Source organism: Chinchilla lanigera, unplaced genomic scaffold (genome assembly GCF_000276665.1).
Source record: "Chinchilla lanigera isolate Chin_1 unplaced genomic scaffold, ChiLan1.0 scaffold00049, whole genome shotgun sequence".
In the NCBI taxonomy this organism is placed as follows: Eukaryota; Metazoa; Chordata; class Mammalia; order Rodentia; family Chinchillidae; genus Chinchilla; species Chinchilla lanigera.
In genome coordinates this window covers 11,394,438-11,412,605 of record NW_004955450.1, presented here as the reverse complement: position 1 = coordinate 11,412,605, position 18,168 = coordinate 11,394,438, and the positions used below count along the sequence as shown (strand labels likewise).

At 51.0% G+C, this 18,168-nt stretch overlaps 1 protein-coding gene across 1 annotated transcript in view; it reads right to left on the bottom strand.

Annotated features, from left to right (window-relative positions):
* The window catches only part of Dapk2 (death-associated protein kinase 2), a gene marked incomplete at its 5' end in the record, with an annotated part of 95,343 nt that overhangs the window by 31,303 nt on the left and 45,872 nt on the right, over positions 1–18,168 (bottom strand). Inside the window, 1 exon segment of the mRNA XM_013519004.1 lies at positions 7,512–7,733. Within this exon segment, the coding sequence (XP_013374458.1) occupies positions 7,512–7,733 (222 nt within the window).

The window sequence follows — 18,168 nt, the reverse complement described above, 5'->3', positions numbered from 1 at the left end:
ACATTCTTCCACCCTAAAGTTGATATGACAGGAAGACCCACAGGGCAAAAAGCCTGGGACTTAGGGCAGGCAGATAAAATAGGAGGTTTCGGCCTGGTCAATCTGGCAGCCTCCTGGACTTATTCATTCCCTGACAGATGCTGGGGTGTTCAGCCAGCACATGCTGCTCCGAGGGGGGACAGTGCCAAGGGTCACCACAGGAAAAGATCTGAGGAAGACACCTGAGCCGAAGGGCCTGGGACGTTGGGATCACCTACAGAATGTGTTTACAATGCAGATCCCCAGGTCCCAGCACAGACTTTACCAAATTAGACCCTCCAGCAGTAAAGCCTAGGAGGCTGAATTTTTATAATCCCTCCCTAGAATTAGAATAGTTCACAGTCAATGAATACTTACTCTGCGTTACATGCTTTACATATATTAACCTCATTTAATCATCACTGTATCCTATAAGCTGAGGCCTATTCTTTTCCTATTTCACAGTTAAAGAAACAGAATCAGAGAGGTTAGTGGCTTCCCATAGCCACACAGCTGGTAAGAAGTGGAGTCAGGATTCTAGCCCAGGCAGAATGACTCTCAGTCGCTGAGCATCCTCAAATTATTTGTTTCTCCCTCTACCTCTCTTCCCCCTCTTCTTCTTCCTTCATCTTCCTATTCTCCTTTTTAAATAATGGTACTGGAGATTGAACCCAGGTCCTTGACTCTGAGTTATACACTCAGCCCTTTAAATATATATTTTTAAATTTTATTTATTCTTTAAAGTTTTCTTTTTTTTTTTTTCTTTTTTGAGACAGGGTCTCACTCTGTAGTTCAGGCCAGCCTTCAACTCACTTTGTAGGCCAGGCTGGCCTCAAACTCGCAGTGATCCTTCTGCTTCAGCCTCCCGAGTGCTGGGATTACAGGTGTGTGCCACCACACCTGGCCTATATTTTTTTAAAAAAATTTTGTTTTCTTTTTGGTACTGGGAGTTGAACTCAGGACCTTACACTTGCCAGGCAGGTACTGTCCCACTGAGCTATATCCCAGGCCCTATATTTTTAAATTTTAAAACACAGCCTCATTAAGTAACTAAGTTACCCAGGTTGGTCTTGAGCATGAGACCCTCCTACCTCAGCCTTATAGAGTTCTGAGATTGCAGATGTGCACCACCATGCCTAGCCTCAGGTGATTTTAATATGGTCAGGATGGTTTTGTCCTATACTTAGGAATTATTTTCTATCACTTAGTCCATTCTAAATAAAGACTATAAACTGGGTGTGGTGGTAGACGCCTATAATCCCAGCACTTGGAAGGCAGAGGCAGGAGAATTGCTGTGAGTTCAAAGCCAGCCTGGGCTACATAGTGAGTTCAAGACCAGCCTGAACTACATGGTGAGACCTTGTCTCTTTGTTTTTTGGTAGTGGGAATCACACTCACCATCTTGTGCTTGCCAGACAGGCGCTGTGCTGCTGAGCTATCTCCCTGGTCCCAAGACCCTGTCTCAAAAAAAAAAGGATAAAAATCTTTTTTCTTTTCTTTAGAAATGTCCAGAAACATGGCTGGACCCACTTGATAATTTGAGTATCACAAAAAGTAGAAAAACCAGGCATGATGCTGTGTCACAGGAAGTAGATAGCAACATTTGTGACACATTGTGACATAAAAAAATTGAACCTAAATCCACTTAAGGCTCTTGTTCTGTGTTATCAGCAGCACTTTCTAAGTGACAGAAACGTTCTATACACACACTGTCTCATACGGCTTTATTGTTAAAGCAGGACTGTATTTCACTCTAACCACTGCCTCGCATACAAGTTGAGATGTGCTAGGAGTGTGAAACACACACCAGACTCTAAAGACTTAGGATGGAGAAAAGAACGTAAACGACCTCATTAAATTTTTACATTGATTATATGTTCAGGAGGTTAATACTTTATATATGTTTTAAATAAAAATATTATTGAAGTTAATACACTTGTTTCTTTTTACTTATTCAATATGGCTACTAGAAAACCAAGCGTTACATACATGATTCACGTTCCATTTCTCTGGGCCAGCACCCATAGGAAGGTGTGGCCTCTTGAGCTTACCACAATTTACAGGGGCTACAGGGGATAGAGGAATGTGTTAAACAGCACCACAGAAGGAAGAGGTCAAATCCAGACACCAGGATAATCAACAGGTCACAGGACCTAGCTTTTCCAACCCATCAATTGCATCCAAAAAGAGGGAGGACAGAGAGAGGCAGGGAAAGAGAAGAAAGGGTGAAATGAGAGAGCACAGGCAGCACCCTCTGCCCCAAGCAAGTCAGGTACGGGGGAAGGGGCCGCCCTGCAGCTGGGGATGAGACCGGGGCAGTTTCCGCAGTGTCCCACGATAAGGCCATCCTGCACCCCTCCTTCTCCCCATCCCTGTCCTGCAGCAGCTGCTTCAGGGTGGCCTTGAGTCTGCTTTGCAGGCTGGGGCCAAAGGGCCAGGGTGGGAGCCTGGTCCTTCCACAACGGAGATGGCCTTCACCTCGGGGTGGGGCACGCGCTTTGCTTCTTGTGAAACATGAGTGAGAAAACCACAAGTCTCATCCCTGCCCGCGGGTGGGGGCGGGAGTGGGAGCTCTTCCTGTGACCTGAGACCAGAGCTCCAAGGGCCTCGCCAGGCCCTGGTGTGAATACCACCACCCCACGCGCTTTCCCAGACCTCGTCTCACTTCAGTCCTGCCACGCCCCAGGGGTACAGGTGGAACCTCTGTCCGCATTCGCCCGAAGATGAAATGGAGATTCCCAAGACAGCAAGTGATTGCCCAGGGTCACACGGTTAGTAAGGGTGTCTCTGTCTTCACGGCCTTTCATGACACAAAATCTGAGCTGCTGCAGAAAGGAACGGCTGAATGGCTGAACGGCTCATGCCGTGTCGTGCGGTGCACGCCTGTCGTCCCAGCACTCGGGAGGCGGGAGGATCACCAGAAGTTCAAGGCCAGCCTGAGCTGCATAGCGAGACCCTGTCTCAACAAAACAACAAAACAAAATGGAAGGAATGGCCCGCAGCACCCCAACCTGGGGGGAAGGGCCGAGAGTCCTGTTTAGCAGTCTCTGTGCCTCCTCGCTCTGGGCTTTAGGACCTGTCTGTCTCCCCAGCTGCATCCCTTTTGCTTCCACAGGACCTAGCGTGTGAAAGCTATTCAGACTTTAGTGAGTAAAAGAACAAAGGAAGTGAAATACTAAAAATATCAATAAGATATGGAAAAATATTGACACAACCATGTAAGAGATCGTGAGATGGTGAAGCCTGGCACGGGCACAGCCTATCTGGAGTGCTTTGCCAGTGTTCAAATCCATGGTGCCACCTCACAAACACAGGGACCCCAGTCACACCCTGTCCTTTCCTCCCAGCCCCAGGCCAGGTGGTAGAAGGCTGCAACCTCAGGGACATCTCTCAGGCTAAAATAGTAACCCTACTAGGCCTGCCTTAAATAAAATATCACATACATAGAAAAGATGATAGTCTAATGAGCAGCCACCCTGTCAGCCAAAGCCACTGACATGAAAGCTGGGCCGGGTGAGGGCTTGGCGGGCAGCAGTGAGCCATGTGTTTGAAGGTGTGATCTGGGAAGAGACCTGGGGAGACACGGTTTCCTGGGATGAAGCAAGGGACAGCCACTGTGGGCCTTGGATTGTCCCCCAGAGAGAAAGGTGAGAGGCTGCACTAGCCGGGACACTGGCCGGGGACAGTCATGTCAGTGCTTAGTTGCCTCTGCACAAAGTCCAGCAAGTTGACTAGGTTTTGTTTCTTTTTCCTACTACATAGTTCCTTCTTTCCTTTCTCCTTTCCCTTCCTTTCCTCTTTCTTTCTTTCTCTTTTCTTTCTCTCCCTCTTTCTTTCTTTCTCTTTCTTTCTTCCTTCCTTCCTCTCACTTTCTTCCTGCCTCTCCTCCTTTTCCTTCTTCTAAAACAGCACTAGCACAGTCTTTCCCTCTCTCTAGAGACAGGGATTTATGCCAGGGATACAGCTGAGTGGTAGAGCTCCTGCCTAGCATGTGCAAGGCCCTGTTTTCAATCCCCAGACACAAGTCTGGCTGTGTTGCCCAGGCTGGTACGCAGTGGCTATTCACTGGCACAACCCCACTCCTGATACCTAGCTTGGGCACCCACAGCTCAGTACAGTCCTAAACTCCAAGGCTCAAGGGACCCTCTCACCTCAGCCTCCTGTATAGCTGGGACTACAGACAACATAGTTTCCTGCAAGGGCTACTCAGCTCTAAGACCTCTGCTCAAAAGTCATTTCTCTCCTTGCAGTGTTCTCTTTTCTTATTCTAAATCTCTTTAGCTTACTATGAAAGTCTGGCCCTGACAGCCTGGCCTCCTCTTTTCTCCTAGCCGTCCCGGGATCACCCCTCCCTCCTCACCTGACCTTCATCCCCTTGCTCCCTGCAGGCTGGTCCTCCCACTGAAGGGTTTCTGAGATCCCCCAGGAATGTGTGCACAGACCCGTGGAGCAGGCAGTGATGGGGAGACCTGGGTTGCTGGGCAGGGAAGCCAGACTCAGCTCATAGCAGCCACCCTCCAGCACTGTGCGTGGCCTTCTCTGAAATACAGCTGCCAGGGTGTTACTTTCCACAGCCTCCGAGCCAAGGGCACCCCAGAGCTGTCGGGGCTGCGGTGGGAGCTGTCTTGCAAGGCAGACGTACATCATTCACGGCAAGCTCCAGGTCAGACACTAGTTAATCTGCTAACATTTGAATATATTCTTTCTACCATACAGAAGTCAACCTATGTGGATGACTACAAATCCTCCCCAACTCTGCCTTCAACAGCCATGACGAGAAATAGCACCTTCTAAGGAGGTCACGGGTAGAATAATGACAGCAGAAAGGAGCTTGAGTCAGGGCTGGGCATGTCCTCCTAGGACTGGCCACGTGAGCAGAAACCGGGAGGAAGCCCTGCACCAGACCACAGCTGCCGAGCGGGGAGTGGGATGAGGGCAGGCTCAGCCATCAAACCTGCAGCCGTGCAGGTGGACACAACACCAGGTTCAGCTCCACAGCAAACCTGCTAAGTTATGAGGACACATGAGGATCCAGAAGCCAAAGGCTCCTGGTCGGCCCAAGAGGAGTCACCAATCCATACACAAAAGCCCAGGGACTCCTCTCTCGAGAAGTCCTAACCCTCAGTCCTGCCAATACATGGTTTAGGTACAGTCTTCACAAACTTGGGTCTTTTTCATCTCGTAAATCCTTAGCACTCCACAGACAAGGATCCTGGGAGCAATACGACAACTTGGGAGTGGAGGAGACAGAAACTGAACAGAGAGAATCCAGCAAGTCCCAAGTCCCAAGAAGTCCCAAGAAGAGGCCACGTAAGTATTGGCTGACAGAGAGCTGTGCTGGGAGAAATGAGCCAGCGCCCTACAAACAGGGAGAGCAGGTGGTTTCCCCAGGAATGAAAGAAAGTCCAAGTACAACAACAAAGCATGAATTTATCACTGTAAAGATGAATAAATAATGAAACATGTTTTAAAACAAAAGACCCAGGGCTAGCAAGGCTGCAGGCAAACAGGAACACTCCTGTGTCGTGGGTGGTGCTGGATAACCAACTCCATCCTTCGGAAAACAGGATATAAAAAAGCCTGAAAGTGTCAGCCTTTGACCTGGTCCTCCCACTCTAGGGCATTTCTCCGAAGCAGCCAGCTCAAAAGCAAAGGAGAATTTAAAAGGAAAAAAAAAAAAAAAAGCAAAGGGAAAACTCAGGGGAACAAAGTTGTTTTATCTGTAGTAAAATCTGGAATGGCTAAAAGCTTAGAAAATAAAAACCAAATGTCCAGCAGTGGGAAATACTGGTTTATAATTCAATGAAACGATATAATCATTTAAAAGAAAAAAAAAAAGGCTATTTGTGGAGTTTTGTTAATTTCAAGGAAAAAGTAGAGCAGGAAATTATACGGCACAATTGTATACAAATATGTAAGGATTTAGAGGAACCGCAGAAAAACATAAGTAGCTGTGTTTGGAGTGTGCGATTATGAATACCTGTAATTTCTTGACAGTTCCTGAGAAGGTTTCTTTTTTATTGTTATTTTGTTTGGGGGGTGGGGACAGTTTTGAGCATAGCGTTTTAAAGATGTAGCCCTAGCCTTTCCAGGAAGGTAAGCTTATTGCTCTGCTGGGAATCGGGTGCCAACTGTTGTTTCTTGGCCTCGGGAGGTGGCACTGGGCTGCCCGTCAGGTTTTGTCTAGCTCAGGCAGGCGTGGGCACCAGTTGTCTAAAGGGCAGGAGATCCAGGCAGAAAGAGGACACTAAATGCGGGACACGGGCAGAGCAGGGCAATTCTATGCATTTAAACATTGGGATGGAGATAATGTAAGAATCAAATGGAAGATATGCAAATGCGCCACTGTTGCTTAAATCAGTATCTTGCCAATATCAGGACAGTTTTTAGATTAGAATGATCCATAGGCAGATCAAAGACAGCTTGCCTGGCTTAGCGGTGAGACCTAAACGCAAGGACTTAGTGACTTGCCCAAGGTCACAAAATTAGGGATTGCTAAGACACCTGCCACCTCTGCCTGCTAACTGGCAGATGCGTTCATGCCTGCAAAACTCAGGGACATTCTTATTTCCGGTCCTGCTGCTGATAGGACACAGTCACTGTGACTTATGCCACAGGCCAACTCAGACTCTACTGTGTGTCCTCCTGCCCACCCCTGGAGATGCCTTCGGGAGGATCAACCCCTTGAGTCTTGGTGTCCCCTGTACAGACTCTCCCAACTGCTGTGACATGCCCTCCAGCTAGGCCACAACAAGGCTCTCCCGCCTCATGCCCACAGCTATCTGCACAAGCCACGTGGTCTCCAGGCCTGGCTACAGGACCCGACAAGCAACCTGGCGTCTTGGGATCCAGTCTTTACGATGGAGACACTGCGCGTCTCTGTAAGAGCACTGTGACAAAGATTAAGTAAGCTAATCGAAGTGCTCCGCACAGTGAATATAAAATAATCTCTCCGGGGTAGTAAGACGCTTCCCTCATCACAGTCACGGCAAGGGCTCGGCAACGGGACAAATGTAATGCACCTCCCAAATGCCTGGCTCCTTAAATCACAGTGATCGCTGTGGTCATAAAGGGATCAGATAGCACAAATGCAGTGGACCGTCCCCAGCAAAGGGCTCAGGAAGGTCACGCAGAGCTCAGAGGACAGCACCCGCTTCCTTCCACAGACCAGAGCCCCCTGGGACGCTGCCTCTGCTCCCCAACCCACCCTCCACCTCACCCTCCTCTCACACATTCCTCCAGCCAGGAAATCACCCAGTGCCAGGTGCCTCCTCCCCTCGATCCCCGGGGTCTAATGGAAGCCAGACAGACCGGCACCCTCTGTCCTGCCGTGCAGCAAGCTCGGCCCTCCTCCAGCCAGTTCCAAAAGGAGGATGGAGGCAGCCGAGGCAGAAGGAAACTGCCCACAACAGGGCTCAGCTCAGCCACCCCTGGCGCCAGCGCCCTGCTGGCCCCTCCTACCCCCCACCCACGGGTCCCGGGCACCCACTCACAGCTCGAGGATGAGCACCACGTCGGTGCGGTTCTCGTAGACGTCGTGCAGCGTGATGATGTTGGGGTGCAGCACCTGCCGAAGGATGCTCACCTCCCGCTCGATCTCCTCCCGGCACACGCCCCGCCGGCTGGCCCGGCTCTGCCGCTTCTTGATGAACTTGGCCGCGAACTCCAGCCCTGTGCTCTTCTCCCGGCACTTCTTCACGATGGCAAACTGGCCGCTGTGGGGACACAGACCTATACGATTAGGGCCCTGGGGAGTGACCCCCACGGCCAGCTACAGAGCCATCCTACTGGGATAGGAAATAGTGCCACCGACCAGCATCTCCACTGGGATGACAACCACTGACCGAGATGCAACCGGCGCCGATTTCCTCTTCTGTCCATAGGAACCCTTTATCTTTTACAGGAATGGATCTGGGTTTGCTTTGTTTTGTTTTGTGGTACTGGGGACTGAACCCAGGGTCTCCCCTGAGCTACATCCCAACCCCTTTCTTAATTTTTTATTTTGAGACAGGGCCAGTGAGTTGCCCCAGCTCACACTGGTGATTTTCCTGTCTCAGCCTCCCCGAGTGCTGGGATTGCAGGCATGCACCACCACAGCCAGCTTGGAATGGACGTTAACATTGTGATTCCCCTTGTGGTGTACGCTGAGGCGCTGGAAAGTGCTGGCTTGACAAGGATGACACAGCAGTGTTCTTGCAAAGCCTCAGCTGGAACCCAAGTCTAAGTCACCATGTCCACAGCAAGCCCGGCTGCTGGGGTCCTGATTGGGGTGGGACGTGGGGAGGGAGGATGATAAGATCAATCATCGTAGTGGGAAGTTCGCACAGTATGACCCAGAGTTGTGAAATTAGGAAACTGAGGCCCAAGGAAAGGTCAGATGACTTGTCGGAGGTCATCACAATGTTAATGGCAAAGCCAGGCCTCAAAGCCCGCTGCGCAGCCTGCTGTCCACAAGGCTCATTGATGACTACAGGGGTTCAGACCCTGCCAAGCCCCTGTGGGCACCAGTGTCAGGGCTGGGCCTCGGACTCCTCCTGTCCAGGGACCAACACAGTGACCACAAAATGGTGACCCTGCTGGAGGGACAGGCAGCCCTGAGCCAGCTCTCTGAGAGCTCCAGGAAAGACCATCCCCATGGTCTCGGTGGGGTCGCCCCTCCATCCTGTGCAGGACACAAGCAGGGCAGGTCTGAGTCTCGGGACACTGCCAGTGGCCACCGCTCCTGAAGGTCCCCGTGCTGTCCTTCCACACTGCTACCCCCATGACCAGGGCCGGGGCAACTAACTCAGAGAGCTTTACAAGGGGCCACCAGACTCCAGACCTCAGATGTGCTCTCAAAGCGGCTCCAGGATAAAAGCTCTACATGATAAGATCCTCAGGATATTCCTCTTAACTTCAGAAAATGGCCCTGCACCTAAGCATTCTATTCTTATAATACCCCTCAGTGCCACGGCCTTCCAAACAAGCCGAGTGACAACAAGGAAGTCAAGCTGAGCAGGCAAAGGACAGACACACGAACACTCTAACAGCATTCTGCGGCAGGCGCTCTGCAGAGGCTGCCACACCCGGATCTGTGCATCTCTGCATACCCCGACCCCGGCCGTTTATCACTGTGCAGCATCTGTGCTTGCTGGGCACGAGGGGTGGGGACAAAGGCGCAGAGGACAGGTGCATGGGGAGCTCTGGGGAGGAAGAGGTCCCTGGACGCTGGGCTGGGGAGGGAAGGCTTTCTGGAGCCTAAAGCAGATCACACAGTCCACCAACTCTACAGTTTCTCTCCTTAGCCCAATACTGGCTGTGAGCTGTTCACACCTTAGGCGCTGACGCAGGCGGGGTGACGCCAGACAGTACACATTCACCGCGATCTCCGACACAGATGGCCACTTGGAGCCACTTTAGCCTCGGGGACATCGGGTACCTGAGTGGGTGCCAGCAAACACTTGACAAAGCTCCTGGTCCCAGACACTGTGAATCTTAGCAATAGGCCGGCCACACTCCTCTCCTTCTGACACCTCGAGGCCGCTGGAGGGGCCGGCGTCTCGGAGTCCCTGTGGCCTGCAAGTTTCTCCTTGGTTGACGGAGAAAGCAAAGCTTAAGGACAATCGGTGATGTGTGTGACGTGACAGAGGGCACAGGTGGTGGCGTGGGGCTGGGATGAGTGACCCAAATCCCCCAGCTCTCAGCCCCAGCCTGCGCTGAGTACACGAGGACCTGTGACAGGGCAAAAGCAGTTTTGCAATGTTGAGCTAACATTTTGGGGTCACCTGGATGAAGCATCTCCCTCAGAGGGGAGCAGGGGCATTTTTCCATATTGCACGCCTGAAAAACTCGTCAAGCTCTCAAAAAAGCAAATGAGTGTTTGCTCTTTCTTTCTGTATTCTCTCAATGTGAGAGCAGCGTGCCCACGAGAGGTGGCTGGGCCAGGCCCAATCTTCCTCCCCCACGAGGAGGTACTTAAGGAGGGTGACTAGGATGGAACCACATACCAGGCACCGCCACTCATGGAATCCTCTGCACTCCAGGCTGCCCAAGCCCTGCAGAGAGTGCCTTCCGCCAAGCCAGGCCCCAAATTCAGGCAGCAACAGCAGGCATCAAGGCCAGACAGGCCTCGCCTATGGGACTTAGGGATCCTTCCCCACAAGCCAAGTCCCAAGTCCCCACAACCCAAGCATCAGTTTCTCCATCTGTAAAATGGGAATCACGATTCCCCGCCAGGCTACTATACAAAATGGACATACTGACAATGTCAGCCTCTAGTCAGCACTGACTACAGGCTCAGGTTAGGCTGAACAGAGGCACCAGAGCCAGGATCGCTGACTCAGAGGTCTGGAATGTGCGGCCAAGGATTTGGCGTATAAGTTTAACAGCTGCTTCCTACCCCCTGTGTTTCCAGCATATAACCAGACGTGGGAATCTCTCTCTTCTAGGCAATCAGTCAACTCTAATCCTAGAGTAGTCGGCGAAACACACAATGGAATCCCCAGGGGTTTTTGTTGATGTTGTGTTGTTTTGTTTTTGAGACAGGGTCTCACTACGTAGCTCAGGCAGGCCTTGAACTCACTATGTAGTTCACTTGAACTCTCGGTGATCCTCCTGCCTCAGCCTCCCCAGTAATGGGATTTCTAGCTCCACCACATCCAGCTCCCCTAGGGAATTTAAAAATTACTGGAGCCAGGAGCTGAGACCCCACCACACAGAAGCCACCCAGCTAGGAGGTAAGGGGTGGGTAGCAAGGGCCACTCTGAGTTAGGACAGGGCTATTTGGAGTTATTCAGGGTGGGAGCAGAGGAGAGTTAGCTAACCTCTCACAGGAGTCATTGCCGACACTAGTTCAAATATTGTGGGTGCAGGCCCGGGGATGTAGCTCCATGGTAGAGCGCTTGCCCAGCATGTACGAGGCCCTGAGTTCAATCGCCAGCACCACAGTAAAAGGCAGTATGACAACACTGAGACACTGCTACACATGTGCCAAGCTGACTTACTCTCCATGGCAAGAGGCCACAGCTAATCCGTGGTCTAAGGAAACAAAGAGAGCTCTCCAAAGGTCAGGAGCTTGACTCTTGGTCCTGACCTGCCATTAAAGCGAAGCTTGAGAAAACTTCCTGCCAGAAAACAGCGAAGGGAGAAAATGAACGTTTCCCCTCACTCCAAATTCCTGTCTCCAGGCTGGCGTCAGAGCGCCCTGCTAATCAGCGAGGCCCTGAGCAGCTTGTTCAACAGCCTGGGCCTCTCCCTTGTCAAACGGGGACAATCAGGGTCACTGGCAGCATCATGACATAATGTCCCAGAAAGGACTGTGCCATCCAGCTGCAGACAGGCAGAGGTGTGGCAGGGGAGTCTGGGGCCAGCGGCTGGCTTGAAGTCACGTAGGAGGAGGGTTTGCAGAGGGACAGTAAATCCGTCCCTTCCCTGCTGCGCCAGCACTCCCTGCCGTGTGTCAGGGATGCGTCCCTCTTCCCAGGCTCAAGGCTCCGCTCCTCACTCCTGGGCTCCTGCAGAGGAGCTTCATTCCGGAACCTGCCTGGGCCGAGGGTGGCACCTCGTGAGGGCTCCCCTGTTGTCTGAAAAGGGGCACAACTACAACGGTGTCTCCGTGCTTGGAAATGTCCCAAGCTGGCTCCTCAAGTGCACAGGTCAGCCCGACTCAGTCCTACATTCTTCTCTGCCAAAGGGATGTAGCTCAGAGTGACGCACACGCCACGCCATGGGATAGACTTGCATAGCAATGCGGACACTATTGCGTTTATATCCATCCAGCGATTCTCTTTACAAGCTAATTTTTTTTCCCCCAATACTGGAAACAAACTTAAGAAGCCCAAGCTACAGTCCTTTGTTTGTTTATGTGTTTTCTTTTTTGTAGTACTGGGGCTGAACACAGGCTCTTCACCCTGAGCTACATCCCTTGCCCTTTTTACATTTTTATTTGAGACAGAGTCTTGCTGCATTGTGAAACTGCCCAGGATAACCTTGAATTTGCAATCTTCCTGCTTCAGCCTCACTGAGTACTGGGATTATAGGTGTGCAGCACCCTTGGCCCTTTTTATTTTTCATTTTTGAGACAGGGCCTTACTAAGTTGTCTGGGCTGGGCTCAAATGGTAACTCTCCTGCCTCAGCCTCTGGAGGAGTTGGTGTTATAGGCATGTGTCACCACATCTGGCTTCATATGCTAGACCCGAGCTTGAGGGAGACTCTCAAGGTAACTAACCGATAGCAGTGTGCCAAGTAGTGAGGAGAGAACCCCTCCAGAAGGGAGGATAAGCACCCCGAACCCCAGGAGGAGTATTTTATCATCCATCTTGCTTAAAACTGACTGCACATGGGAACAGTAAAAAGTGGTGATTTGATTGATTAATGGACCAATTTTCAGCACAGTTTTGCAGATGGAACCTAGGGCTACATCCTCAGCCCCTTTTTAACTTTTTATTTTGAGACAGGGTCACACTAAGTTGTTAAGCTGCCCAAACTGTGCTCGAATTTACAGTCTTCCTGCCTCAGCCTCCCCGAGGGCTGGGATTACAGGTGTGCGCCACCACGCCCGGCTCCTTGCTTGATTTTATTAGGTGCTAAATTCTCAAAAAACAACACAGCCCTCATGGCCCACACATCAAGGAGGACCCCTTCCATTACCCCTCGCCCCGTAAGCCACAGCCAACCAGATTTGTCCTGTTACCTCCCAGGGCTCAGCCGCTGAAGCTCTGTAAGGTCTTGGATCTTTCTCAGTCCCTTTCTCAGTCAGCTCTAAAGCATGAATTGAGGGACTTGCCTCAAAGCCAGATTTATCCAGGTGGAGACACACGGAGCTGCATAGAATACAGGGACCCAAGGCAGGGACAAGACACCACATGAGGGGAGAGGTGTCGAATGGGAAGCGCTCCAAGGAGAGGGATGTGGAGATGGCTTCCTCCTCCCACTTCCCTAAGGAGGCCTCTAGAGTTCCTCTTCCCACTCAGGAGAACAATGAGCCACAATTCCTCTGGAATTACCCTGTGAGTTTTCAAGGCCAAGGGGAGAGAGAACGCTAGGGGTTTCCAGGCGAGGCTGTCCAGGTGCAGCCCACGCGACCTGCAGCCAGCGTTGGTCTCGAAGGCAGGAGCAGCTCACATTTGCAGGGCACAGGAAGCAAAGCAGCCTGACACAGGGGGCTCCGGTCTGGTCTGGAGATAATTTCTGGAGGCCCTCTCCTCTGCTCTCCTCTGCCTGGCCAGGCTCCGCTGGGGACCTCTGTGGCTGCCCCTTCCAGCCCTCCCCAATACACCCTCCTCTAGCCAGGCTACTCCCAATCCCCATGAGCAGGACCTCTCCTCCCTTGTTGCCTTAGCGCTGTTTCTGCTCTCATACACCCCAGTTCAGAATTTAGAGTCAAAACACTCAGGTTCTATTACCAGTTCTGCCACTGTTAACGAATTCTATAACAGCCTCAGTTTCTTTGTGCCTAACACAGGCGTAAGATTATCACAGTCTCAACCCAGTAGGGTGGCACAGGCCTGTAACCCCAGCACTCTGGGAGGCTGCGGCAGGAGGACTGAGAGTTCAAGCTCAGCCTGGGGAATTGAGTGACTCAGTGAAACCCTGTCTCAAAGTCAGAATCAGTAGACAGTGCTGAGGAGGACCATGGCTACTAAAAAGCAGGACCCCCTCAGAGGGTCAGGATCCAAGAAGGGAGGATGCATCATCCAAGCATTACCTAAAATGAGGGCAAGCAAGGGACTAGAGAACTACGAAGCCAAAATACAGTGAAGAAACATTAATTACTAGAAGTCAGAGCAGGAAGCAGGGCAGGATTCCAGGCCAGAGAGACAAGGGAAAGCAGCAAATCCCTAAACAGGCTCCCTGGAAACCCTGAACGCTCCAGGGAACCCAGTTTGATAAATACTGTTTGAGAGCATGGACACAGGTTCTTACAGGATCCCAGAGCAGTTTCAAGCTGTAAATGAAAATTAAAAAATACAGCGGTGCCTTGATTTGCATGCGACCAGAATCAAAGTGGAAAGAATTAAATTTGTGAACCGAGGCACCACATGTATGTTGACGCTTTGCTAAAACTATTATCTAGTCTTTCAAGAAGTCACTCTAACCCACCCACCACAGACGGACAGTACGGAATCCGGGTAGAACAAGGACCAGGAACCAGAAGTCTCCAGGGACCTGAAGCCCGATCTCTAAATGGCCCCTGTCCACAAAGTCACAGGTGTCTGCTCTGCGGCCTGCGGCAGCTGTTTCATAGCTTAGCTCATTTAACTCCCTGGGCCTGCAGCCTAACTTCCTTCCTCAGTCATTTTTTTAGGCGGGGAGATGGGTTGTTAGAAAAATCTTCCAAAGCACAAAAGGAAGGAATCACTGATCAGAGTCAAGTCAGGCTAAAGGTCAACTACCTCCTGGAATCTATTTTTAAGTACATTTTTATGTTGTTAAGTGAACAGGTCTAAGACCTAAAATAAATTAGGCTCCATTTAAACTATACTTGGCTACATGTAGAACAGTTTTCACTTGAAAACACAGCTAGCTCAGTGTCCATGGATATTTCCCTTAGTCTAGATTTCTGTTTGTAATGCAAGTTACTATGGCAGAGGACAGCCTGGAGGGTCCCCTCTCCCCAGGGATCCACTCACTGCCCATTCACTGAATTTCCACGCATCCACCCATCCATCCATCCATCCAACCAATCCATCTATCCATCCAACCCATCTACTAATTTTTTGTTTGTTTGTTTGTTTTGTTTTCTGAGATAGGATCTCACCATGTAGTTCAGGTGAACTGACTATGTGGCCCAGGCTGGCCTTGAACTCACAGTAATCCCAAGTGCTGGGATTACGGGTGGGTGCTACCACCTGGCATTGGCTAATTTACTCCTCTGTCCCTCATTTATTCATCATTGTCCTGAGTGCTATAAAAAATCACACACATAATTTAAAAGGCTCAGAGACTGCTGCAGAGATCAGACACAAGAAATACAGGATGAGCCTAAAAGGACCACACCCCCTGCAGACACAGGGAGTGACACACGGGGCTGCGTTCTGTGAGCCCTCAAGTTACCGTCTCTGCTTCACGTCTTCCCTGTCTGTCACAGGGCGACTTTCTCTACGACATATGCTGGGAAGTTGAAATTGCCCTTTCTTCTCTTCCTGTGGGAGTGGAAGGAAGCACAGAACAGGAAAGTTATAGCTTCCGTCTGAGTGTCCCCCGCAAAGCTGCATGTGGTCAGAGGTGGGGCTTTTTCATAGGTGGCGGATCTACAGTGCGTGGTGCTGGGATGGATTCATGGCGCAATGCTAGAATCAAGGGTGCTAGGATTAAGGGTGTGAGTGCTGCCCTCCCTGAGTGGCATGGGTAGAATATAAGGAATAGAAAGAGCTGTCGTCGGCCCTTGTTGCTTTGCTACCTTCTGCCTGCCATCAACTGTTTCTCCTCTGCCATGCCACCCTGCCTTGGAGCTAGCCGATTTTAGATTGAAACCTCTAAAAACTGAGCTAAATAAACCTCTTCCCCCTGTAACGTTGAGTATTTTGTTTCAGCAGTAAGAGAAAAGTAAAGCAGGGAGATCAAGTGGCTGACTGCGCTCACTTGTGCTGGGCACCCTGCTGTCACCTGAGCTCTATTTATTTTGTAAATATTACCTATGTTGTAAATATTTTCCCTAAGCTAGGCATTACCCTACAGGCCTGTAATCCCAGCGCTCTGGGAGGTTCAGGCAGAAGAGACTGCATATTGAAGCTGAGTGCAGGCAATTTAGCAATTTAGCAAGACTCTAAAATTAAAACAGACTTTCAAATTTAAAATAAAAAATTGACCGCACATGTGCTAACATCATATTTTCTCCCTAGTGTGAGAAGCTGACAGAGTAAATAAGATCCCAAATGTACTACTAATTTCTCACAGTCACTGAAAAGAAAGGTTTGTGCTAATATTGTTTAGACAATTAAATGCCTGTATCTTGTACTGAGTAACTAATTTAGACATAACAATACGCAGTGTATTAACCATTGTTACCCTCCTATTATCTTGTTTTGAAATTTTTTTTTTCTCTTTAAAAAAAAAAAATGAAAAGGGTCACAGAGCCCTGGGCTCAATCCCTGGTACAGAGAAATAAATAAGTAAGTCCCTGATGTTCTAATGGCTGGGTCACCACGGGTCTATCACCTATAACGAGCTTGAGGTCTTTCTCAGCAACATGATTCTGACCCATGTTCCCCCTTTTTTCCTCGCTCTGCCAGCCTGTTCTTTAATTACACAACTGCTGAGCCTGAGGGGCACTCTAGAGGCAGCAACTGTGCCCTGGGAAGACTGACATTGCCGGGCACCCGGTGCTCCTTCTGGGTTACCTTTCTGGCACAGGGCATCCTTCATGGCTCTTGGCTCCATGCCTGGTCCTTCTGTCAGGGTCGCTGTACTCTGCCAATGCCAGGGACCCTCCTATGACTGAGTGAAGGAAGGGCAGGGTGAGCTGCCTGCTGTAGAGTGCCGCAGCCCAAGGGTACGCCATAGCTGGGGGTTGGGGGAGTACCGAGCACCACGGACACTTTTAGAGATACAACCCGCTTCCCCTGCCCTCCAGTTCTCCATCACACCCTGTAGTGCCCTGCGTAAGAGGACTTCCACAATGACTGCCTTTCAGAAACTACCAGCAGGAGTTTGTCTACACTGAGACACCGACGCTTCCTCATTTCAGACAGTGAAAATAAGTCTATCTATTTCGCTTCTGTTGCCCTGGTGGTTGATGACAAAACTCTGGTGACCCAGGTCCTGGGTGAGTTCCTTCCTCCTTTCTTTGTACCGGTGGTTCTCAAATGTCGGAGTGTATTGCAGTCATCTGGGGCACTTGTTAAAATGCAGATGCCCAGGCCTTACCACGAGTTTGCAAAATCATAACCTTTTAGAGGACTGGTAGCTTTTGATCCACCTTTACGTTCTAATTCTACCTTGTCTAGGTGCCTCGTGTTGTAAGTTTCCTCCAACCCTTGACACGCATGGCCCATTCTGTCCCCAGCCTCCACGGCATTTGACTTTAGATCCACGCCCAGCTTCCCCCTGCCCTGAGCCTGGAGGCTGGGGTGGGGATGGAAGGATCGGATCAAAGTCCTCTTAGAAGCCAATTTCCCTCCAACCTCTCCTCCCGCCCAGCCAACTCCCCACTGCAGTCCGGGCCTCTGCTGGGGGCAGCCTGCCATCTCCTCTGTCATCAGGCCTCCCAATTAGCGGCTCCCCGGCGCCTTCAGGGCTGCCACTCCCGCCTGGCTCCTCTAACTCTGCTCTACCATCGCAGGCTCTGACCCTGCCTGGCAGGCTTCTTTCAAGCCTAATTGTCAGAACACGGGAAAGGTCTGGGTCACAGCCAACATGATTTTTTTTTTTTGCTCTGTCTACCGAGCTGTAGCCCAGAGGGACCCCAGCCTCTAAAGTAGACTCTTTGCAGCCACCAAGCTCGCCCACGTGCCACACCCTGCAGTCAGGGAGGGGCAGAGGTTAAGCAGCTGTGGTCCCGGGTGCAAGGGGGCTTGATCTGGGAAGGAGCCCAGGATGGCTCCAGCCTGCTTCTGTTACTTGGCTGGTGGTGGGCCCTGGGGCGAGTTTCCTCCTCATCAAGATGAGATGAAACTGCCTCACAGCTGCCATGTGGATTAAGCACACTGACGGGGCGGGTGCCCAGAACAGCACCCGGCAGGAGGCAGACACCCACGGACATTTCATTTTTTCATTACTACGTGTTTGCAGTGCACAATGGTTATAATTATTATAGAGAGTGGGTACGTGCACATAACATATCTGAATTCTTTTTTCCCTCTTTTCTTCCATCCCCTCCCCAGCCCTCCCTCTCGTGAGCACCTCTTGCCACGCTGGACCATCCCGCTGCTTGCCTGAATCCCGCCCTGGGCTGTCAACCCGGAGAAGGCCACCATCGCTGTCTTGTTCGGCGTCTATGACGTTCCCTGAGTTCAGCTAAGAGTCGTGAGTGTACACACTGGTAACACGGAGGTGACAAAGCCACTGTCCCTCACCCAAGGGAGAAGGCAGCCAGCCTGTCCCCTCCCCGGCAAGCTGCTTTCTGCTACACTCGGTGTCCCTTGTCCTTGAGGCCTGGGCTGCTGTGTGATGTTCCTGCGACCCGAGGATGCCCGACCTCACGCTGGGTCACAGCAGCCCCTGTGACACCA